Raw genomic sequence first — 24808 nt, 5'->3', positions numbered from 1 at the left:
AGAGCCAAAACAACAACAAAATTGTCACTGTCCAAATAATTACAGAGCTGATGTACATACAGTAGATCAGCATACTGGTAGCACTGTTTATCCAAGAAAATGGTTCACACGTTACACAAATCCCATAATCAAATCAAACTTTATTTAAAGTGCATTTTTAATTACAACACACTTCAAATGAAAACAATAATAAAAGGAGGATGTGTAAAAACGTACAGGTATTAAAAGCTTGGCTAAAAGGTGGGTTTTTAAAAGTGATTTAAAAACCTCTATGGTGTCTGCCCCTCTTACCCGACAGGGCAAGCTGTTCCACAACTGAGGTGCTTTACTAGAGAACACTCCGTACCCCGCCTTGGTTCTGCATCTAGGAACCATAAGCAGACCGGCTCCTTGGGAGCGGAGCGCCCTCACTGGGTGTATTGAACGACCATGTCCGTCAGATAAAAGGGGGCAAGGCCATGCAGTGCCTTAAAAGTTAAGAGTAAGATCTTAAAATCAGACCGATAGTTTACAGGCAGCCAGTGTAGTGCAGATAAAACTGGAGTAATGTGCTCCTGCCTTCTAGTGTTAGTTAAAATCTGAGCTGCAGTGTTCTGTACAAGTTGTAGGCTTCTAATATTACAGTCTGAGCAGCTGGAGAGGAGGGCATTACAGTAGTCTAGCCTAGATTAAACAAATGCATGGATGAAGTGTCTAATTATGGAAATGTTCCTGAGATTGAAGTATGCTGTTTTGGATGCGCTTTTTATGTTGTAAAAAGAAAGGCCGGGTCAAAGGTAACACCAAGGTTTTTAAGAACCGTGTTTGGTGTAATGAGGCAACTATCAATGTTGAGAGTGAGGTCTAACACTTTGTTAGTAAATGTATTGTGGTCAAGTAGCATAATTTCTGTCTTATCAGAGTTTAAAAGCAACAAGTTGTCATCCAGTGTTTAACATCTGTGATGCAAGTCTCATGCATCGTCTGGTTTAAAATATAAATACAATTGGGTATCATCAGCATTGCAACGAAAGTGGATGTTGTGCTTGCAGATGACATTTCCAAGGGGTAGCATGTACAAGTAAAATAAAAGGGGTCCAAGCACAGAACCTTGGGGAACACCACATTCAACCTTGGAACATTCAGATGAATTATCACCCAGCTTAACTAATTGATACCACTCAGAGAGGTATGATTTGAACCAGTTGAGAACCTGTCCTCGTAGACCAACCAAGTATTCTAGCCTCTTAGTGAGAATAGCATGATCAATCGTATCGAAGGCAGCACTTAAATCTAAAAGAACAAGAATAGAGACGTGACCATGGTAAGAGGAAAACATTAGGTCATTTACTACCTTGACAAATGCAGTCTCAGTGCTGTGAAATGGTCTAAAACCGTATTGGTAGGTTTTAAAGATACTGTGTGAATTTTAAATTGGCGTCAGCCGCTGGGCTACGGCCTTTTCTAATATCTTCGAAAAAAGGGGAGGTTTGAGATTGGCCTAATTACAACCAATTTAAGAGATTGATCATAGCATAGCATATACCTTCAAAAATATATTAAGCAATTACAAACGACATCATTCAATCGCATTTTATTTTAAAATGTTATGCTTGTGATGTCCTTATCTCTATGCAGAGACATAAAACAATGCAAATACTAATAGTAAAATTAGCCCATGAGCTTTTGACGACTGGTGTGAGACACTCTAAACTGAGTTAACCTTGTCTGTCTGGTGCTCGTCCTTCTCCTCGTGAACGGCCTCTGGGTTGGGCTCCACCAGGAGGTTCCAGCGATCCAACTGCACCACGTTCCCATCCTCCACATGAGACAGGATTTTAGACACTGGCTCATCAGTGTAACCCTGCGGGAAAAGACGAGAGAGGAATTTCATAAAAACAAAAGACAAAAACAGACATCCTCAATATCTAACTGAAATCATTGAAACAATACAACTTGTATTGTGTTAATCTAATTGCTGATTGTGTATTTTCTTGCTACTGTGTCTCATTCCTCATTTTGCCTCTCTGATGACACAAGATAACCTACCCAAGACAGCCTATAGCCTAACAGCGATTAAATAGCCCATGGTATTTTTAAGCAATAAGGCCCAAGGGGGTGTGGTATATGACCAATATACCAAACTACACAGTTTATAATTTAGGATAAATCCCTAGTTCATGGTGTGGTTCCACACAGCCAGCCAGCCACTCACCCCTCCCCAGTTGAGAGTCCTGGCCAGGTCGTTCCCCGTCCCCAAGGGCAGGACAGCCACGGCAGGCGCAGGGTTCAACTGGAGCTGGTCCAGGACAGACAGGATCCAACCCACCTGGCGAACCAGGTAATTAGAACAAGAATTCACTTTCTGAATGGCACACGTCACAGTCAGAGGCAGACAGTGAACTATTCCTCTACTTACAGTCKTTATATGCATTACGTTTCAGGATTTAAAAAAGTATTATTATATTAATTATACTATTACTAATGTGAAGCGCTGATGTCTAGTACTCACTGTTCCATCCCCTCCACATGCCAAAATCCGCAGGTTGGGCACTTTGGAATACATTTCTAACCTTGAGGGATAAAAACACAACCGGCACACTAATTAAAAACACAACAACTGCTTACGTTGTTATGTCATTCTAAACATGACCAAACCGTTAATGTGCGTGAATGCAGTTGTTGCGTGTTTCTTACCCCTCCTTGGGCCCTCCCTGGGTGAGGTCAAACACCTGTCGGGGGTTGAGGTACCACATGAACGACTGGATGATCTTGGCTCCCTGCAAAACAATAGACATGATTTGGAATTACGGCTGTGGCGGTCATTGAATTTTGTCAGACGGTAATTGTCATTAAAAATGACTGCCGGTCTCACGGTAATTGACCATTAATTAACATAAACATGTTTAGCATCTCTGGGCTTCCACGCATACAAGCTGCCTTTGGAACATCTACATTTTAAAAAGTCAAATAAATACATTTAATACAGCCTATGCCATCACAATAAAACAGATGATTTACTTCGTTTTGATAGGCCTATAAATCTGGGAATGTCATAGAAAACAAAACATATGGGCTGCATGTTGATGTTAAAAAACAACAACATTGTCCTCATCATTCAGATTATTCAAAATCAATCATGAAATGTTCAGAAAGTGATTGGAGGGACAATAGAGCGCTTGCGTACCAGGCCATTAYCGAAGGCCGTTGACAAATTTGGTAGACTATCCATCAGTGCCATTCATATGCGAAGTTTTGGATGGGATTACCGTGACCAACGTTCACAGGGATTTAACTATGTTATGAATCGTGACTGCCGGTGTGGCGGTAATACGGTCACCGCGACAGCCGTATTTGGAATTCACGTGATGAGGTAGCCCTGTCAGAGTAGTAACGCATATGTCGCTCTCTAACATAAAATACTTTACTGTAAAGGTTAAGCTGTTGGGTCGGGGTCCCACAATGCATAGACATCATCAGTAATTCATTTCTACACTAAGGGATGTAGACAGTGTAACTAACTTCAGCGTAAATCTCTCATTGACATCAATGAGTGCATTCGGAAAGTATTCAGACCCTTTGACTTTTTGCACATTTTGTTACGTTACAGCCTTATTCTAAATTTGATTAAATAGTTATTTTTTATCATCAATCTACACACAATACCCCAAAACAACAAAGCAAAACATTTCTGCTAATTTATCAYAAATAAAACACTGAAATAGKWCATTTACATAAGTATTCAGACCCTTTACACAGTACTTTGTTGAAGCACCTTTGACAGTAATTACAGCCTTGAGTCTTCTTGGGTATGGCTCTACAAGCTTGGCACACCTGTATTTGGGGAGTTTCTCCCATTCATCTCTGCAGATCCTCTCAAGCTCTGTCAGGTTGGATGGAGAGAGTCGCTGCACAGCTATTTTCAGATCTCTCCAGAGATGTTTGATCGGGTTCAAGTCTGGGCGACTCAAGGACAGTCAGAGACTTGTCCCGAAGCCACACCTGAGTTGTCTTGGCTGTGTGCTTAGGGTCGTTGTCCTGATGGAAGGTGAACCTTCACCACAGTCTGAGGTCCAGAGAGCTCTGGAGCAGGTTTTCATCAATGATCTCTCTGTACCTTGCTCCGTTCATCTTTCCCTCGATCCTGAATAGTCTCCCAGTCCCTGCTGCTGAAAAACTTGGTGTCAGGTTGGTGGTGATGGTGTCAGGTTTCCTCCAGATGTGACGCTTGGCATTCAGGCCAAAGAGTTCAATTTCGGTTTCATCAGACCAGAGCATCTTGTTTCTCATGGTCTGAGTCCTTCAGTTGCCTTTTGGCAAACTCCAAGCGGGCTGTCATGTGCCTTTTACTGAGGAGTGTGGCTTCCGTCTGGCCACTCTACCATAAAGGCCTGATTGGTGGAGTGCTGCAGAGACGGTTGTCCTTTTGGAAGGTTCTCCCATCTCCTCAGAGGAACTCTGGAGCTCTGCTAGATTGCCCATCGGGTTCTTGGTCACCTCCCTGACCAAGGCCCTTCTCCCCCAATTGCTCAGTTAGCCCAGCTCTAGGAAGAGTCTTGGTGGTTCCAAACTTCTTCCATTTAAGAATGATGGAGGCCACTGTGTTCTTTTGGTACCCTTCCCCAGATCTGTGCCGACACAATCCTGTCTCGGAGCTCTACGGACAATTCCTTCGACCTCATGGCTTGGTCTGACATGCACTGTCAACTGTGGGACCTTATATAGACAGGTGTGTGCCTTTCCAAATCATGTCCAATCAATTGCATTTATCACAGGTGGACTCCAATCAAGTTGTAGAAACATCTCAAGGATGATCAATGTAGACAGGATACAGCTGAGCTCAATTTCGAGTCTCATAGCAAAAGCGTCTGAATACTTATGTGAATTATATTTAAATTTTTTATACATTTGCAAAAATMTATAAAAACCTGTTTTCACATTTTCATTATGGTGATTGTGTGTAGATTGATGAGGAATGTTTTATTTAATCAATTTTAGAATAAGGCTGTAACTAAAAAGTCAAGGGGTCTGAATACTTTCCGAATGCACTGTATGTTTGAGTTGTGTGGACAAATCTCCATACACAGTGGTTTCAAGGGAGCTGTGGACATTGAGCAAACTCACCTGGTTGCCTCCACTTTTGGGGTTGACAAACACCAGCAGAGGTTTCATGAGTTGCGAGGGAACAGGCTTTACTATGAAGGGCTTCCATCGACCATCCTGGAGCAGAGAAAACAGTCGAGACACGAAGATCGCCGCCTCTGTTATCTCAATGTTCTCATCATCAAATGAGATAACCTTCGAGGACATTATCATAATCACAATATTTATATGTTAATATGATTTTCCTTACCTCTACTACCTTCTTACTCGGCTTTCCTTTCAGAGATGTGCGTTTCTTCTTTTTACTTGATTTTAATGACGTCTGAGGAGACAAAAACAAATACATCCATTGAATCAACATAACTGTGTTTGTGTGTGTGTATGTGTGTTGATCATTGCAGTACCTGTGGTTTGCGGACCCGTATGATCCAGGTGGGCGGCACTATGACGGAGGCGTGAGCTCCCAGCGAGCAAGGCTCCTCTATCTGCTGTAGCATGAAGCACGTCACCTTGTTGTGATACTGGACAGAGGCGAGTACAACAATCAAAACCATACCAAAGTTACCAAAGTCAGGAAACACAACTCCACTCTCTGCTCCAAACTGAAATATCCATCTCAAACTGACCCAAAGTCAGTATGTCCCAATTTTCTCCCCATCCTTTCCCCTTGGCCTTAACCTTTCTATGTTTGCAGAACTGTAAGGTGGAAGAAATACAGTGGAAGCTCGACCACTAAACTGTGTATATCTATCCAGACCCTTCAGATATGCAAACATCGAAGAGTTAGGGCCAAGGGAAAAGGGTTGGGTGTGAATAGGGACCATACTTTAAACAGTTGATACAGCCTATGGACTACAGGTACTTACTGCCTGTTTGCACCAAGAACAGCTGATTGCAACAATCTCTTTACTATGGAATGAGAACTTCTGTTGAAAACCCTGTAGAGGAATAAGTAACATTTTACAAATTTGCTTTAAGACAGCTCTTAATGGTTTGCATTACTTGAGTATATGTAGAGCAGGGGTGTCAAACTCCTTCCACGGAGGGCCTAGTGTCTGCAGGTTTTAGTTTTTTCCATTCAATTAAACCCGAGACAACCGGGTGTGGGGAGTTCCTTACTAATGAGTGACCTTAATTCCTTTAATCAAGTACAAGGGTGGAGCGAAAACCTGCAGCCACTTGGTTCCTCCGTGGAATGAATTTGACACCTGTGCTGTAGAGTGAGCTCCAAAAGTATTGGGACAGTGACAAATGTTTTGTTGTTTTGGCTCCAGAAATGTGGATTTGAAATTATTATGACTATGAGGTTAAAGTGCAGACTATCAGCTTTAATTGTAGGGTATTTTCATCCATATCAGGTGAACCATTTAGAAATTACAGTACTTTTTGTACATAGTCCCCAAATTTATAGGGGACCAAAGGTATTGGAACAAATATGTGTATTAAAGTACTCAAAGGTTTAGTATTTGGTACCATATTCCTAGCACGCAATGATTACATCAAGCTTGTGACTCTACATGATTACGGATAGTCCTGAATCATGGGTACGCGCAATGCCGTCGGGGGTACGTCAAATAAAAATGTGATTCACATAAAACAATTATTATAATAATAATAAATTATTTATAAAAAAAAATAAAAAAAATCCTTCACATTTTCAAACAGTACATTTCTATTTTCCAACGGGGCTATACATTTGGGTGAGGTTTTTTTCCTCACCTGAGTAGCCTCGTTTCACTGCCAAAAATAAAATGTAACCATCTAGTACTCAGCGAAATAACAACACAATGTCAAATATAGGTAGCCTAGTCAAATAATTAACATCCAATCACATAAACCGTTACTCTCTCGCAGGAAACCTTTACTCTTGCGCAGACATTTAGAAACGACACATGACAATTAGAAAAATAAGCCACAGGAATTTTTGGAGCGAGAATAAAGACGACATTCAAGTAGTAAGACACGTATAAAAGCAACAGATACCAGTAATAAGAAGGGGCTAGAAGCGTCTTATATGGTGAGCTACCGAGTGGTTAGGACAGGCAAGCCCCATACTATTGTGGAGGTCTTAAGTCTCCCTGCTGCTGCGAATATGGCTGGGACAATGCTGGGGGAAAAGGCCCAAAAAAGTCAACAGAATGCCTTCATCAAACAACACTGTTTCATGACACATCAGTGACATGGAAGGAGATGTTTTGAAACAATTACTGCTTTGCATACAAGCCAGTGAATTATATGGGTTACAGCTGAATGAGTCAACAGATGTGGCGGGCCTGGCACAGCTCCTGGTATATGTCTGTTACGTTTATGGGTGGGTCAATTAAGGAAGACGTCCTCTTCTGTATACCACTGGAAACCAGGACAACATGAGAGGATCTTTTTTAAGTACTGGACAGCTTTGTGACATCAAATGGACTTTGGTGGTCAAGATGTGTTGGTATCTGTACTGATGGCGCAAAAGCCATGACAGTGAGACATAGTGGAGTGGTATCGTGTGAGCAAGCAGTTACTCCCGACACCACTTGTGTACACTGCAGCATCCACCGAGAGGCTCTTGCTGCCAAGGGAATGCCTGACAGCTTGAAAGACGTTTTGGACACTACAGTGAAAATGGTTTACTTTGTTAAAGCAAGGCCCCTGAACTCTCGTGTACTTTCTGCATTATGCAATGATATAGGCAGTGACCATGTAACACTTTTACAACATACAGAAGTGTGCTGGTTATCAATGSGCAAAGTATTGACACATTCTTTGGAATTGAGAGACGAGCTTAAAGTTTTCTTTGCTGACCATAATTTTCACTTGTCTGGCCGCTTGCATGATGACGAGTTACTCACACAACTGGCCTATCTGGGTGATGTTTTTTCTCGCCTGAATGATCTGAATCTAGGATTACAGGGACTCTCCACAACTATATTCAATGTGCGGGACAAAATTTAGTTATGTGCATCCTTTCAAGCACACCCTTCTCATTAACCTGTGGTGAGTTATTAACAATTTTGATGAACAAATAAGGTTTTATATGTACAATGGCTAAATAAAGAGCAAAATGATTGATTATTATTACTTGTGCCCCGGTTCTATAAGAGCTCTTTGTCACTTCGCACGAGCCAGGTTGTGACAAAAACTCACTCATTATTTTGTTTAATAAAACAACATTTGAGAGTGCATTGACCCTGGTGCTAGAGGGGATACACAGCTGGAAGTTGAATGTTTGAAGGGGTAAGGGACTATAAAAAGTTTGGGAACCACTGTCCTGAATGAATCGTGAATAATGATGAGTGTTAAAGTTACAGATGCACAAATATCATACCCCCCTAAAAAACGCTAACCTCCCCTGTTATTATAATGCTGGGAGGTTAGCATGTCTTGGGGGTATGATATTTGTGCATCTGTAACGTTCTCACATCATTATTCACAATTCATTTATGACTACACGTAAGTTTAGAAACATATTCTATTCTTATTTACAATAAAAGAGACTCCAAAATGACACAATACATTATTTACCATTCATTTCTATTGAGAACAAAGAAATCTGAAACACAACCAAAACAAACAGCAAATACACATAAGTACATTTTTCCAAATACTTTTGGTCCCCTAAAATGAAGGGACTATGTACAAAAAGTGCTGTAATTTCAGTTCACCCAATATGGACGAAAATACCCTTAAATTAAAGCTGACAGTCTGCACTTTAACCTCATAGTATCATTTCAATCTAAAGTCCTCTAGTACAGAGCCAAAACAACAAAAAATATGTCACTGTCCCAATTCTTTTTGAGCTCACCACTTGACTTCTCCACATTTTGTGTTACAGCCTGAATTCAAAACGGATGAAATATTTTTTTCTCTCACCCATCTACTCACAATAAGAAAGTAAAAACATGTTTTTCAATTTTTTTTATAAATGAAATATATAAATATCTAATTTAGATAGGTATTCACACCCCTGAGTCAATATATGTTAGAATCACCTTTGGCAGCGATTACAGAAGCGAGTCTTTCTGGGTAGGTATCTAAGAGCTTTGCACATCTGGATTGTATAATATTTGCACGTTTCTTWAAAAAATTCTTCAAGCTCTGTCAAGTTGGTTGTTGATCATTGCAAGACAGCCATTTTCCAGTATCGCCATAGATTTTCAAGCAGATTTAAGTCAAAACTGTAACTAGGCCWCTGGAACTTTCTATGTTGTCATGGTAAGCAACTTCAGTGTATATTTGTCCTTGCGTTTTATGTTATAGTCCTGCTTATAGGTACATTTTTCTCCCAGTGTCTGTTGGAAAGCAGACATATCCAGGTTTTCCCTCTGTTTCACAATATTCCATTTCTTTTTATCCTAAAAAAACTCCCTAGTCCTTGCCGTTGACAAGRATACCCATAACATGATGCAGCCACCACCATGCTTGAAAATATGAAGAGTGGTACTCATTGATGTGTTGTTGGATTTGCACCAAACATAACACTTTGTATTCAGGATTAAAGTTAATTTCTTAGCATTTTTTGGGGCAGTTTTACTTTAGTGCCTTATTGCAAACAGGAAGCATGTTTTGGAATATTTTTATTCTGTACAGGCTTCCTTCTTTTCACCCTGTCATTTAGGTTAGTATCGTAGAGTAACTACACTGTTGCTGATTCATCCTCAGTTTTTGCCTATAACATCTATTACACTCTGTAACTGTTTTAACGTCACCATTGGTGAGCGGTTTCCTTCCTCTCCGGCAACTGAGTTAGGAAGGACGCCTGTATCTCTGTAGTGACTGGTTGTATTGATACACCATCCAAAGTGTAATCAATAACTTCACCCTGCTCAAAGGGATATTCAATGTCTGCTTTTTTTTTACCCATCTACCAATAAGTGCCCTTCATTGAGAGGCATTGGAAACCCTCCCTGGTCTTTGTAGTTGAATCTGTGCTTGAAATTAACTGCACGACTGAGGGACCTTACAGATAATTCTATGTGTAGGGTACAGAGATGAGGTAGTCATAAAAAAATCATGTTAAACAGTATTATTGCACCCAGAGAGAGCCCATGCAACTTATTATGTGACTTGTTAAGCACATTTTTATTTCTGAACTTATTTAGGTTTGCCATAACAAAGGAGATGAATACTTATTAAGACTTTTTAGCTTTTCATTTTTAATTCATTTGTAAAAACAAATTATGGGGTACTGTGTGTAGGCCAGTGACACAAAATCTAATTTTAAACCATTTTAAATTCAAACTGTAACATAACAAAATGTGGGAAAAGTCAGGGGTGTACATACGTTCTGAAGGCAGTGTTTGTGAATATATGGTTGGTGAATGGTTCTCACTGACCTTCCCACACTGTCGACACTTCCCAGTCTGGCGCCTCCTGTGGACCCAATGGTGACGGACAACGTTGGGCTGGAATTTAGGAAACATTGTTGAATCACATAACAAATCATAATGCACTGAAATTGAAATGGACTAAAGTAGACTGAATCAGTTAGTGAGACAGAAATACAGTCAAAGAACAAATAACTTGGAGAGAAACGAAGAATAAGTGGTGCAGGGACCAGAAAGATACTGACCTCTCGAATATTTCGAGATCCGGGTTCCCTAAACGATGGCTTACATCTAAAATTGATCTGTGGAGAGAAAATACAACAACATTGGTCAAAAACATAAATATTCCTGGTTATGTTGTATAAGTATAATCTAATAATTGATCAAGTTTATAGTCACCTTTTCTAGCTGCTCGATACACATGGTGTGGACTGCTATTTTGCAGCCAGCACATTTCTTCCTCGCCACTGACTTTTGCTGTGGTAGAATCACAGAGATAATATTTAGCTTTATTTGGCCAATAACAATAATAAACCAGATGGTAATTTTCATAAAGAAAAATTGTGTGACTTGCTTCAGCTCTTAAAAAGTATGTTTTTCAGCTCATTAAACATTTACATGTTGTGTTTATATTTTTGTTCAGTGTAGTTTAATTGGACAAGGAGCAGGACCATTTTGAATAGCTACCTCTGTGTTGCTATGGTTCTCATTCAAACCCATGTTAATTTATGCACATTTTTGTATGGCTATAGTTCAAAAAGTAGATGTAATATCAGACATATTTTACCAGTCTATGGCCCTTATTTGCCATTGAAATGCATTGGTATCCATAGCAATGGCTCCATTTGTGCTGCTCAATAACGAGACAATAGAGCTGTAAGCTAACATTAGCTAGCTATTGTCACTCTAAACCACTGGTTCTCAATCCTGGTCCTGGGGACACAAAGGGGTGCACAATGTTGTTTTTGCCCTAGCACTACACAGCTGATTCAAATTATCAACTCATCAAAAGGCTTTGATGATTTGAATCAGGTGTGTAGTGCTAGGGCAAAAACTAAAATGTGCACCCCTTTGGGTCCCCAGGACCAGGATTGAGAACCACTGCTCTAAACTATTGATTGGTAGAAGGGAATTCTGTTATGATTTCAGATTTGAATAACAGAAGTAGACCAAGATGTCATACTCTCTAACTTTTAGTCAAACTTGTTGGGAAAGTGGTAAAAATATAAGTTTTTGATAAAAGGTTTGAGAAAATGTTGATGCGGTTACTAAAACAGCTGTTATATTGGTAGAATACATTTTTTAACTGATTTAAGATTTGAATAGCAGAGAAGTAGAGAAAGATTTTATATTCTCTAACCTTTTGTCTAACTTGATTTGGGAAAGTGGTCAAAGGAGCTGTTTTGTGTCAAAAGTTGCATTGTTGCATTCACAGTGAATGGAATGTTGGAAGTTGTGATCTCACAATGGAAGCTTTAGAACGTTGAAGAAATCCCATGAAAGTGGATGAAGTTTAATTATAAATAGTATCAAATAGCTGTATACAAGCACACTATTCCAGACCAGTCTGCACATGTTACATTTTGAACGGTGTTTCTAGTTGAGGAGTATGAGGAGTAGTGTTGCAAAAAATAACTATAAGTCAGAAATAAGTGCTACAATATTTAAAAGTGTGGCTGCTTTTGCACACTACACTAATAAATCATTAGACAACATATTCTATTGAAAATGTACCCAAAAGAATGCTGCAATAACGTACTACTGTAACTGTCTCAATAATCTAAAATACACTTTTGTAAATGATACCATGCAGATTAGTCTTTCTGTGAATAACAGAGGGTGCTCAAACACATTATTTCGTCCTAGTGCAGTTCAGTTGCAGTGAAGGCTCACCATTGTCTTTGTGACGCAGTACTGCTCTCCAACGTAACAGACGTCTCCTGAAACACTGGTCTCAAACCAGATATGGTCCCCAAACTGGGCATTATCCTGGGAGGACAGAGAATATAATATGGAAGTAATTTAGGTTGGACAAATGTCACCAGTTTTCAGTTTTTATCTCAGATGAAAATGCTACTGTATATTTGGTTGGGCAGCGACCCCCATTTCACCTCTTTTGTCTCATTTCACCTCTTTTTGTCTCATTTCACCTCTTTTTGTCTCCCCATTTAGATATGTCTAAAACCTGTGTGAACACACACAACTAAGCAAATCTTCACCATAGCATTTCTGTTGTTCAAAATCTTGTTTTTGAGGTTCCATGAGGACAACGTAACAAGAAAAGGCCCAATTGTGCTATTTCTGGAATCTCTGCTGTAGCGGCCTTGAATGGGACCTTTCTAAACCATTATACACCGGAGGCTATACTCACACTCCAGTCGACAGTGTTGCAGTTCTCTCGAAGTGGGTCAGTCTTGCCTAGGGCTGAGGCGCTGGGCTGGGCTGCCAAGTGTTGGAGGCCTGATTTAGCGATAGCTTTCCTGAAACAAAACAATAAATAATCTGGCCTTTTAAAAGGATCTGCAGTACAGTACAACACCCAAGGCTGTGCTTTTAAACCAAACTTTAAAAAAAATTGCAGGCAGCAGAGAAATGCATTTAGTTAGCTTGAGGTGAAACTATTTCACCATCCTGTACATTGAATGGACTTCATCAATTGACCCTTCAGATATCCAACGAAGTATTGATCAACATCACCATATACATTTTATCAAACCACTGAAACACATTTATAGGCATTATACTGTGACCCCAACCTATGAGTGTGTGTGTGCATGTGGGTTTTCAAGAGCAGAAAACACACTAGATCTTCCTCCTCAGCTATCATACAAACATTTTCGACCAACACTGGTGATAGTCAGTCCGTTCGTCACTATAGAGACCTCTGTCTCAGGCCCTTCCGCCTTTAAGACTGGTAGAGAGACTAGCAATGCTAACTAGGAGATCAATGCTGTAGCAGTGTGTTACTCAGCTCCAACCAGCTAGCGCTACTTTGTTAGCGGTGTCGCTATTGCGGTAGCTTTGTTAGCATTTAATAAGTGGTCTCTGGGAGCTTTTGGATAGGCCTAACCTATGTCACAAATGTTTGCCTTGGAAAATATCACCACAGGAGTTATGAGCATTGTCACTCACAACGATCAACACACATTTCTCAACAACCGATCCCAAAAAAACACAATGTTCCTTCTCAAATTAAAAGGACAGTGAGATAGTACTATCACAAAACAACACAAAGCAGCTTGCTACCACAGATTCACTCAGTAGTTACGATGGAAAAACTCTAACAAAGATGGGACCCTGTCTGATGGAGGTAATGAACTACATACAGAAGGAACCCACTCCATGTCTCTAGCCGGGGGTCGTAGTAGGCCCCCAGGGCAGGGCTGAGTGAACCTGCTGAGTGGCTCCTGCAGAAGACGGGGTGGCTGAGGTAGACAGTTGAGCTCCGGCGGTTGGGCAGTGGAAGCCCCCTCCCTGGCCAGGGGCTGCCTGCTTTGGAGATGGTGGCGATTCGCCGCTGCCTTATCTGTCTGGAGCGCCCGCAGTAGCGGCCGTATGGCGTGGCCTCACCCGGCGAGAGACGTGACGAGTTTCTCCGCAGGCAGCGGGGGGCGCGTATGAGGGGCCGAGATGAGGAGACTCTCTTGGCCACCAGCCCCAGCTGCGACGGGGAATGTTGGGTAAGCCACCAGGAAGTGTCCTCTATTTCCCTGTCGGAAACGTCAACCTCCTCCACTACTTCAGACTGGTGCTGGAGCTCCTCGTCGGGGTCGAAGAGCTGGCTGTCCTCGGAAAGGCTGTGGTCGTCGTCGTTGCTGTCGCCGTCTGAGTGTAGGGTGCTGGAGCGGGACAGGGCCCTGCTGCCACCTCCACTGCCCCTCATCTCCACCTGCTGCTCCCCAGCTGGCAGGAACAYGTTCCCCCCTCCTCCGCCCTCCTCCTCCTCAGTCATCTGGATAAGGCTTGCCAGCAGCATCGAGGGCCCCAGCAGGTGGGTGTCGATGGTGCGCAGCTTGCGGTGGCGCACTGCGAAGCGCGGGTTCATGCTGAGCGTGGTGGTACTTGAGCGTCTCCGGACATGGCTGCTGGAGGATGACTTGGCGTAGGATGATTTGGCATAGCCGGCCACCTTGGCCAGCCGGCCGCCCCCCGTGCAGCAACCCCCTGCCAGCGGGAGCCCCTGTAGCTGCACGCTGGAGCGGCGCCGTTGGGCCAGAACGGCTGAGGGGAGGCCCACTCTAGAGCGCCGGCGAGCCTTACTGGTCGGCACGGCAACACTGGGGCGGCGGTTACTGCAGCAATAGTCCAGCTCCGCCTCTTCCTCGTCCCGCGAGCCCGTCTCCTTCCTCTTAAAGTGGCGGCGGAAAAAGGTATCCATGGTAGCCTGAGGGAGATACTGCCCTTTTTTAAATACTCCTTTGTGGCTGTTGGTGCAGAAATGAGTCCATAAGCTTGGGTTACAGAATTAGACACCACCACCTACTGCTATCTTAAGAAAGCAATACTGTGTGCAAGGGTATATAATACCAGTGAGAAAAAAAGCAATAAGAAGGGCATAGTTATATGAACTGGAGGAAGTTAAGTCATACTTGCCTGTTTCTGAAATAGATCAGAGATATATGAAGACCTTTCAGTGTCCATTACGCAGTAATACTATATTATTTGATACGTGTTGGGATTATAAGTAATTGTAGAAAGAAATACATATGGGCAGGTCGCCTCAACTGAACTGGATATATCTAGGGCCTAACTGGGTTCGTTCCATGACTGCACCCCTTTTGATTTGAATGAAACCTTTCATACATGTTAGTCCATGGTGGAAGTGGTCACAAGGTGACTTTTTGTAATGATAAAACATACAAGAGATAGAGGTGCTTAAAGTTGACACATTTTGCATAGGGCAATTCCACGATAAGGGTTTGAAAAAATCTCTTATGGTTATTGAACTCCAGTAATTGAAGTGGATTTACACCCGGTAACATAATTGCAGTAACGATTTCATCATGGGTCCCTGATCTGTACTACACAGGAATGCATAATTATGGATATGAATGTCATTCTTTTCAAAATCAAATCAAATTTTATTTGTCACATACACATGGTTAGCCGATGTTAATGCGAGTGTTGCGAAATGCTTGTGCTTCTAGTTCCGACCATGCGGTAATATCTAACAAGTAATCTAACCTAACAATTTCACAACAACTACCTTATACACACAAGTGTAAAGGAATGAATAAGAATATTTACATAAAAATATATGAATGAGCGATGGCCGAACGGCATAGGCAAGATGCAGTAGATGGTATAGAGTACAGTATATACATATGAGATGAGTAATGTAGGGTATGTAAACATTATATAAAGTGCCATTGTTTAAAGTGGCTAGTGATACATTTATTACATCAATTTGTCATTATTAAAGTGGCTAGAGATGAGTCAGTATGTTGGCAGCAGCCACTCAATGTTAGTGATGGCTGTTTAACAGTGTGATGGCCTTGAGATGTGATGTATCCTAAATAGGTACACAAATGTATTAATATGCAACATTCTCTGTATATTTGGGTATTATTCTACACATTGGTTATTATTTTAATGAGCTCCACCACCAAAAAATACAAAATTTGGTTGTTCCGGACCGGACCAAATCTGAACTAATCATAGACATCTATGTTTCACAAGTTTGAACATCAAAGTCCAGTACAGTAGAGATTAGTAGAGTACAGTAAAGTACAACACAGTAGAGTATAGTTCAGTACAGTACAGTAGAGTATAGTTCAGTACAGTACTTTATAGTGTACGCAACTCGTGTGCTCTACTGTGTACTGTACTGAAAACTACTCCACTCCATTCTACTCTACAGTATAGTACAGGACCGTACTGTACAGAAATATCCTCTACTTTTCTTTACTGTACTGTACTCTACTCTACTGTAATGTACTGTACTGTGCTGTCCAAACTTGTGAACATAGACGTCTATGATTGGTTCATATTTGGTCCGGTCTGGAACAGACCAAATCTATACCAATCATGGATGTCTATGTTCGGGCCAAATGAAGGCCGGTCCAGAAGTCTGTGGAAGTTGAAATCAAGGCTGGTCCAAATTTCAGTTAAGTGAAATTTTGGTGACATTAATTGGAGAGAGAGCGAGAGCAAAAACGAGAGAGACGGTTTGTTCCCGCTCTTGCTTTAACCACCAGATGACAGAAAGAGAAAGAAAACAGTTATCAGCTGAAAAAAACAGTATGCGAGTGGAAGGGAGGACAGTGGGCGGTGACCCAACTGTAGTTTGTGACTACTATGATTTCCCATCAGAAATTCTGTTACCAATTTGTTAACAGAATTTTGAGTTTTAGTCTCTTAATAATTCATAAACAATATTGATATCAGTAAAAACACTATAACTAATTGATAGGTCTAATTTAACTTGTTACTTCTGTGAACTTTCATTATCCTCCCTCTAAATGAAGGAGAGAAATTAGAAAATATCTTAAAGATATGTGGGTTTTTGGTAACAGAATTTCAAAGCACTAAGCAAATGTTTCTTAAACTTACAYAAGCCAAAAAAATATCCCAAACTACATGTAAGTGTTGATATTAGTTGGCAGGGGTCTTTACTTCAACATTATTGTGTTTTGATGTATTTCTGATACCTTTTCAGACTTTTTCTGGTAGATGTGACCCAACAACCTCTCTCTCTCTCCATGTCCAGGCCAGTTCTGGCCAAAGACTCTCCCACTGTAGCTACCCGCTGCTCGCTTGTTAGCTGTACACTAACATGCTGACTAGACCGGCCACGTTGGGCACTCACGTTATTCAATAATTTCATCCAAACGGGTGTCTGCGTTGCCAGGCCCTAAAATATTAACTTGGTTCTAATTTAGACGCTTTACGGGCTGCAAGTCCCACCTCTCCCATCTACTCATTGGTTTTCATGAGTATACTAACGCACGTGGGTGATTGAAAGATGAACAAGGAGAGCTTTATCAAAGAAAACTAACTAAGTTTGCCCTTTTATCTGTGGATTAATTTTCGGTGTAGAGAACACAATACTTTGTATGACTGAAAATGGGTCCAAATTCTACAAAGATCCATAAAAAAAAGGACCATATGCATTTCAGGTAAAATAACAACCCAATGTTTATCTCCCAGGACAAATTAGCTAGCAACAGCAAGCTAACTACATGTCCATGAATGTTCCATGTGTGTTTTGACCTGTCCCCAAATTAATACAGTGGGTTCACAGTTGGTTTTGGCATTTTAACATGCGTGTCATGAATGCGTCTGGTGGGGACAGACAAAATCAACATGCGCATGATGGCGCATGCGAATGCATGGGCAGAGACGTTTTGGTCAAGATGTAAGGATCTTGCTAACGATCATCAGTGTATATCATCACATTGACTTTCGACTGCCTTTTCTGATATACTCAAATGCCAACGACATGCCATTTAAATTAAGAGCTCTATAAATGTCGATTTTCGTATCGTATTGTACGCACACGCACTGAAATATGYATGTGTGAGGTACGTACGTAGAAGGTGGGTTGTATGCCTATTGATTTGGTGGTACTTTGCTCAGAGTGTTGAATATGGAGTGAGTGTTATGTTTGTCTCCTGTGGCTTTCTCTAGATGTATAATGGGAGGCAGGTGGACTGTTAGACGGGAGTGACATAACAGCTTGTTATGTAGCACTATGTTGGATCACTCCAATATGGAATCCTTCCGTGCGGCAGGATACATTCCAAGTAAGAATTTCAGATTAGTGCTGCAGTTGACCCCCTTAAATAGCTGCCGCAGCACTACTTCCACCTCTTCCTTTTCTTTGCTCATTCCGGAGAGGATTTGCTTGGTAAGAGGTCTATGTTAGAGTGTATAAGCGCAGAAGTATACCCACAACTATTCAATAGCTTGGAGCAGCTAGCTAGCCTCCCCATCAGTGTGTTCCGCTGTCCTCCCACTTGGTTAGGCTTGTGCCATCTCGTTTGGGTTTCGTCCATATTTTTATTACTTATGACAGTGTACCAACCTGGGCGATACTTGGTTTGGTCCACCAGTATTGCGGCACTGAGGATTTGTTTTAGTTGTCTGTGTGACTTGTCTGTCCACAGGAACCCTCCCGGTTTTAGCCTTCAGATTCGGGGACCGCGCCTACCCCGCAAGATTGGGAGATTGTAGTACTCTCCTGAGAGTGAACTAGATGTCGCAAGGTGCACCGCATTTGATCTCTCACAGGGCGCAGCCATCTTGCCTAGACTCTTGTGTGTTCCACGGTGAACGAGCTATGCAAAGTAGCTAGCTTAACGAGAGGTGACCATCAATCTTTACTATTATACAGTATTGAGCAGCATTTTACACTGTTGGCTTAATTATTTCCACAAGGAAAAGGTACAGCCATTCACGACTCCTCTCCTTTAGATAGTGTATGAGACTAAGGCTGATCCTGTAGGTCCCATTCTATACTATCGTGCAGTGTATACTATAGATACAGTAATATTACACTGTTGGCTTAATTTTCCACTATTGGGCTGAGTTTAATGTTAGAGATACCACTGGTGTGTTTTGTTACACTATTTTACAGTACAGACAGTAACTATCATCTCAGCTCTATTACACTGAGGATTTCAGTGTGTAGCTGTGTTTACTATAGTTCTGTTGAACTACTTTACAGTACAGACAGTAACTATCCCTTAATTGGAAACTGACAGCTTTATTACACTACTGTTTTTTTCCACACAGTGTGTAGCTGGGTTTACTATAGTTTTTCTGTTGCACTACTTACAGTAGGCTACATACAGTAACTATGCTAGTTTCCAGTGACAATCCTAATTTACCTTGGAAACTCACTGTTCAGCTAATACACTGCGGTCTTGTACAGTGTGTAGCTGTGGTTACTAGATTGTATTTGTACTTACATTTAAGATCGTATCTATCCTAGTTTCCCCTGGAAACTCACATTACAGCTCTATTACACTGCTGTTGTTCACACAGTGTGTAGCTGGGTTGGTTCTCAATAGTTTCTGTTACACTACTTTACAGTACCTACAGTACCTATCCTAGCTAGTTTCCCTTGGAAACACACAACTCAACTATATTACACTGAGGGTTTCAGTATATAGCCGGGTTTACTATAGTTCTGTTACATTACTTTACAGTACAGACAGTAACTATCCTAGCTTCCCTTCACAAAACATCTAGATTACACTGCTGGTTTTACGCAGTGTGTAGCTGGGGTTGCATTATTATTTTGTTACAGTGCAAGGTATTCACTACTCATCTCTTCTTCCCACAGAGAGAAACTACCATTTCCAGTATGTTTTTTCACCTTGAGAAATGCGAGGTGTCCCTGSCCTCAGGCAGGGGACTGCGTCTAAGAAGGGTGGCACACTGCAGTCATCCTGAGGTGCTTGCCACTGGCATTGGCAGCTTCTCACAGGCCCTAAGGCCAAACTGAGAGAGGCAAGTGGAGTCCCCATGGGTATTGAATACAGTGATGGAAGGCTACGAACTCCAATCCCGATGCTGGCCACCACTATAGTTCTGGCGCCTCAAATGTCTCAGGGTCTTCTGGTGGTTGACTGAATGTTTCCCGAATGAGTTCAGATGAAGGGGTGTCAACCTACATCCTAACCCCTTATTCTGGCCAAGGGTTCTATCTGACAGACACGTTTAACCAGCCATTACAGTTATCCACATCTCACTGTTGCAGGTGATGTGTTGTGTCCGATTAGGGCAATGGACACTTTCACAGATGCAGGCAATATGAAAGCTTTATCAATTTTCCTTAACTATGGTGAGAGTTCTGGGCCAGGGCCTATCCGACTGGACTCTCACATTGCATGGTGGTCACGGTTACTGCAGCATTTCGACTGGCCCGAAAGGCCTTTGCGTTTTACTGTAGTGGCACATACTGCTGGAGGAGTAATTGCCTTACCTGGACGATTGGATAGTCTGCCCCATCCAGGGAACAGGCCACAACGGACACGAAGACCCTCGAGCCACATTCAAGTTCTGAGCCTCACCCTAAACGAGGAGAAGAGTCACCTGACCCCCCCACGGAAGGTGATCTACCTCCTTCTTGTTAAAGGGGGTGAGCCTGATTAGAGTCCACCGCAGAGAGCTGGTGTGCACTGAAACCTCTCTGACGGGTTGAGGTGCCATGTTAAGAGGCATGGCTGCCAGCGGCCGCTGGAGCCCCCCATGGAGGGGTCAACACATCAATGTGCTGGAGCTCAGGGTGGTTCGCCTAGTTCATCAACATTTACATTTTAGTATTTTTTATTGTCGGCTCGGGGATTCAAACCAGCGACCTTTAGGTTACTGTCCCAACACTAAACCGCTAGGCTAACTGCCTTCAACAGTTCCAGCCCTAATACCAGCCCTACACATATCCCCAGGATCCTGAAAAATACAGAGGAAATACTCTCAAGAGACGCCAGGGGAGGGACTAGAGTCTACACCCTCAGTTGGTGCTACAGCTTTGGGACAGATTCGGGAAAGCACAGGTGGACCTGCTTGCATTCCAGAGAACACTCATTGTCCCAACTGGTTTTCGATGTCGGACCCTATTGGTCTGGACGTCCTCGCTCACGATTGGCCGGCAACGCCACTTTCCCACCATTTCCCCTGATCACAGCTACGCTAGATAGGGTCATCTTGATTGGTCACCAGCTGCTCTTGATAGCTCCATGCTGGCCGAGATCCCCATGGTTCAGCCTTCTGTGGTTTCTCCTCTCGGGGACCCCATGGCAGCTGCCCCTGAGGAATGATCTTCTCTTCAGGCTGGGAGGACACTGTGGCATCCGGACCCACACCGCCTCCAGCTTCGGGCTTGTCCTCAGGCGTTAGTGGACCAGTCTCTGCCTTCAGGACAATGTGGTGAACACGTTGCAGAGCGCTATGGTTTCTTCCACCAATGCATCATCTCAAATGTTTTGGGGCATATTCTGTACCTGGTTTGAAAGCCAAATGTGCAAACGGTTTTGCGGTTTTTGTGGACACTAATACTACAGCATATCGACTGGCCAGCCGGCCTCTGGCGTATGCTGTAGTGGCATATTTTACTAGAGTAGCAGCTACATCGTGGGCACTGCTCCGAGGAGTTCCCCTTGATGACATTTGCGCCTTGGCCAGTTGGGCATTGTCTAGCACTTTTTCTTCAGGTACTATCGAGTCATTGTTGCCACCACCAATGAGGTCGGAACAGCTGTGCTGGACGTTGCCTCTGCTTCCCTGAGTGGGGACAGAGGGACATAGCAACTATGACTGCCCTGAGCTCAGTCCAATGGGACTTTGCTCTCTCTCTGGCCCTTACCTAGTTCACAGATTAAGCTGGTATTGTGATACCATATTGGAGTGTTCCAATATAGTGCTACATAACAAAGGTTACGTACAGTATGTAATCACGGTTATGTGACATATTGGATCACTCCAATCCTCTTTGTCGGTGATCTACGGCGCCTCAAAAAGGGCACGAGGTGGAAGTAGTGCGGCGGCAGCTATTTAAGGGGGTCAGCTGCAGCACTACCTGGTACACGGGACTAATCTGAAATTCTTACTCATTTGGTAGAATTGTATCCATATCAGACACAAACATACATATTTATTGAAAATGTTATTGTATTTTACTTTTTAAAGAGGTCTGACGTCAAGTCTTACAGAGATGAAATATATGTTTTTAGGTATCTTGCAGTCCAATATACATCACATGGAACTGAAGCTATTGACGTCACATGAGCCTTTCTCCAAGCCAATTAAAATGTTGCAGTATAGTGCTTACATCCACTGGATACACACCATTGGAATAACAGCATCAAGCTGAAACTAGCCATATGTCAGACTTAAATGCCAGACATTGTTTTTATCCATTAAAACAAAAACTAACTTTTGTTTCGGGAATAGGATTTTTGTCAGCTTAAGAGGCCCATGAATGTCTCATGGTAGTGTGGGGTATGGTCATTTCCAAGTAAAAGGACCCATGAGCACCAACATGTGAAGTTCAAATGTCAAATGAAAGATATATACTATATATATATATATATACATATATTATATATATATATATATATATATATATATATACACTGCTCAAAAAATAAAGGGAACACTAAAATAACACATCCTAGATCTGAATGAATGAAATATTCTTATTAAATACTTTTTTCTTTACATAGTTGAATGTGCTGACAACAAAATACACAAAAATTATCAATGGAAATCAAATTTATCAACCCATGGAGGTCTGGATTTGGAGTCACACTCAAAATTAAAGTGGAAAACCACACTACAGGCTGATCCAACTTTGATGTAATGTCCTTAAAACAAGTCAAAATTAGGCTCAGTAGTGTGTGTGGCTCCATGTGCCTGTATGACCTCCCTACAAGGCCTGGGCATGCTCCTGATAAGGTGGCGGATGGTCTCCTGAGGGATCTCCTCCCAGACCTGGCCTAAAGCATCCGCCACCTCCTGGACAGTCTGTGGTCAACGTGGCGTTGGTGGATGGAGCGAGACATGATGTCCAGATGTGCTCTATTGGATTCAGGTCTGGGGAACGGGCGGGCCAGTCCATAGCATCAATGCCTTCCTCTTGCAGGAACTGCTGACACACTCCAGCCACATGAGGTCTAGCATTGTCTTGCATTAGGAGGAACCCAGGGCCAACCGCACCAGCATATGGTCTCACAAGGGGTCTGAGGATCTCATCTCGGTACCTAATGGCAGTCAGGCTACCTCTGGCGAGCACATGGAGGGCTGTGCGGCCCCCCAAAGAAATGCCACCCCACACCATGACTGACCACCGCCAACCGGTCATGCTGGAGGATGTTGCAGGCAGCAGAACGTTCTCCACGGCGTCTCAGACTCTGTCACGTGCTCAGTGTGAACCTGCTTTCATCTGTGAAGAGCACAGGGCGCCAGTGGCGAATTTTCCAATCTTGGTGTTCTCTGGCAAATGCCAACGTCCTGCACGGTGTTGGGCTGTAAGCACAACCCCCACCTGTGGACGTCGGGCCCTCATACCACCCTCATGGAGTCTGTTCCTGACCATTTGAGCAGACACATGCACATTTGTGGCCTGCTGGAGGTCATTTTGCAGGGCTCTGGAGTGCTTCCTGCTCCTCCTTGCACAAAGGCGGAGGTGCGTCCTGCTGCTGGTTTGTTGCCCTCCTACGGCCTCCTCCACGTCTCCTGATGTACTGGCCTGTCTCCTGGTAGCGCCTCCATGCTCTGGACACTACGCTGACAGACACAGCAAACCTTCTTGCCACAGCTCGCATTGATGTGCCATCCTGGATGGAGCTGGCCCACTACTGAGCCACTTGTGTGGGTTGTAGACTCCGTCTCATGCTACCACTAGAGTGAAAGCACCGCCAGCATTCAAAAGTGACCAAAACATCAGCCAGGAAGCATAGGAACTGAGAAGTGGTCTGTTGTCACCACCTGCAGAACCACTCCTTTATTGGGGGTGTCTTGCTAATTGCCTATAATTTCCTCCTGTTGTCTATTCCATTTGCACAACAGCATGTGAAATATATTGTCAATCAGTGTTGCTTCCTAAGTGGACAGTTTGATTTCACAGAAGTGTGATTGACTTGGAGTTACATTGTGTTGTTTAGGTGTTCCCTTTATTTTTTTGAGCAGTGTATATATACACACACAGAGTACATTGAGTAAGTATTGAGACCCCTTGACCTTTTCCACGTTTTCTTACGTTACAGCCTTATTCTAAAATTAAAAGAGTCAAAAAGAGTCAGGTCTCTGGATGGGCCACTCAAGGACATTGAGACTTGTCCCGAAGCCACTCGTGCATTGTCTTGGCTGTGCTTAAGGTCCTTGTCCTGTTTGAAGGTGAACCTTCACCACAGTCTGATGTCCTGGGTGCTCAGGAGCAGGTTTTCATCAAGGGCCTCTCTGTACTTTGCTCCGCTCATCTTTCCCTCGATCCTGACTAGTCTCCTAGTCCCTGCTGCCGAAAAACATCCCCACAGCATGATGCTGACTTTACCATATTTCACCATAGGAATGGTGCCAGGTTTCCTCCAGACGTGACGCTTGGCAGTCAGGCCAAAGAGTTCAATCTTGGTTTAATCAGACAAGAGAATATCGTTTCTCATGGTCTGAGAGTCCTTCAGGTGGCTTTTGGCAAACTCCAAGTGGGCTGTCATGTGCCTTTTAGTGACAAGAGTCTTCCATCAGCTCACGACACCATAAAGGACGGATAGGTGGAGTGCTGCAGAGATGGCTGTCCTTCTATAAGGTTCTTCCATCTCCACAGAGGAACTCTAGAGCTCTGTTAGAGTGACCATCGGCGTCTTGGTCACCTCCCTGACCAAGGCCCTTCTCCCCCAATTGCTCAATTTGGCCAGCTGTAGAAAGAGTCWTTTTTTTGGGTTGAAACTTCTTCAATTTAAGAATGATGA

General features: G+C 42.7%; 1 protein-coding gene across 5 annotated transcripts in view; it reads right to left on the bottom strand.

Moving 5' to 3' along the window:
• The window catches only part of dgkzb (diacylglycerol kinase, zeta b), a 102000-nt gene that overhangs the window by 17784 nt on the left and 59408 nt on the right, over positions 1-24808 (bottom strand). For 4 of the 5 annotated variants that reach the window (XM_023984892.1, XM_023984893.2, XM_023984890.1 and 1 more), the window contains exons 2-14: positions 12766-12874; positions 12288-12383; positions 10794-10871; positions 10640-10696; positions 10404-10472; positions 5949-6020; positions 5487-5603; positions 5333-5404; positions 5104-5199; positions 2677-2759; positions 2492-2552; positions 2195-2308; positions 1703-1843 (exon numbers count right to left, since the gene is read on the bottom strand). In XM_023984892.1, coding sequence (XP_023840660.1) covers positions 1703-1843; positions 2195-2308; positions 2492-2552; positions 2677-2759; positions 5104-5199; positions 5333-5404; positions 5487-5603; positions 5949-6020; positions 10404-10472; positions 10640-10696; positions 10794-10871; positions 12288-12383; positions 12766-12874 — 1165 coding nt within the window. Of the gene's footprint in view, positions 1-1702; positions 1844-2194; positions 2309-2491; positions 2553-2676; positions 2760-5103; positions 5200-5332; positions 5405-5486; positions 5604-5948; positions 6021-10403; positions 10473-10639; positions 10697-10793; positions 10872-12287; positions 12384-12765; positions 12875-13720; positions 16036-24808 lie in introns of those variants that run through there. The other variant, XM_070442938.1, reaches the window with a different exon arrangement.

The sequence above is a fragment of the Salvelinus sp. IW2-2015 genome, linkage group LG4q.1:29 (assembly GCF_002910315.2).
Source record: "Salvelinus sp. IW2-2015 linkage group LG4q.1:29, ASM291031v2, whole genome shotgun sequence".
Taxonomy (NCBI): Eukaryota; Metazoa; Chordata; class Actinopteri; order Salmoniformes; family Salmonidae; genus Salvelinus; species Salvelinus sp. IW2-2015.
Note: the sequence above shows the minus strand (reverse complement) of the source record. Positions and strands in the feature narration are given on the sequence as shown.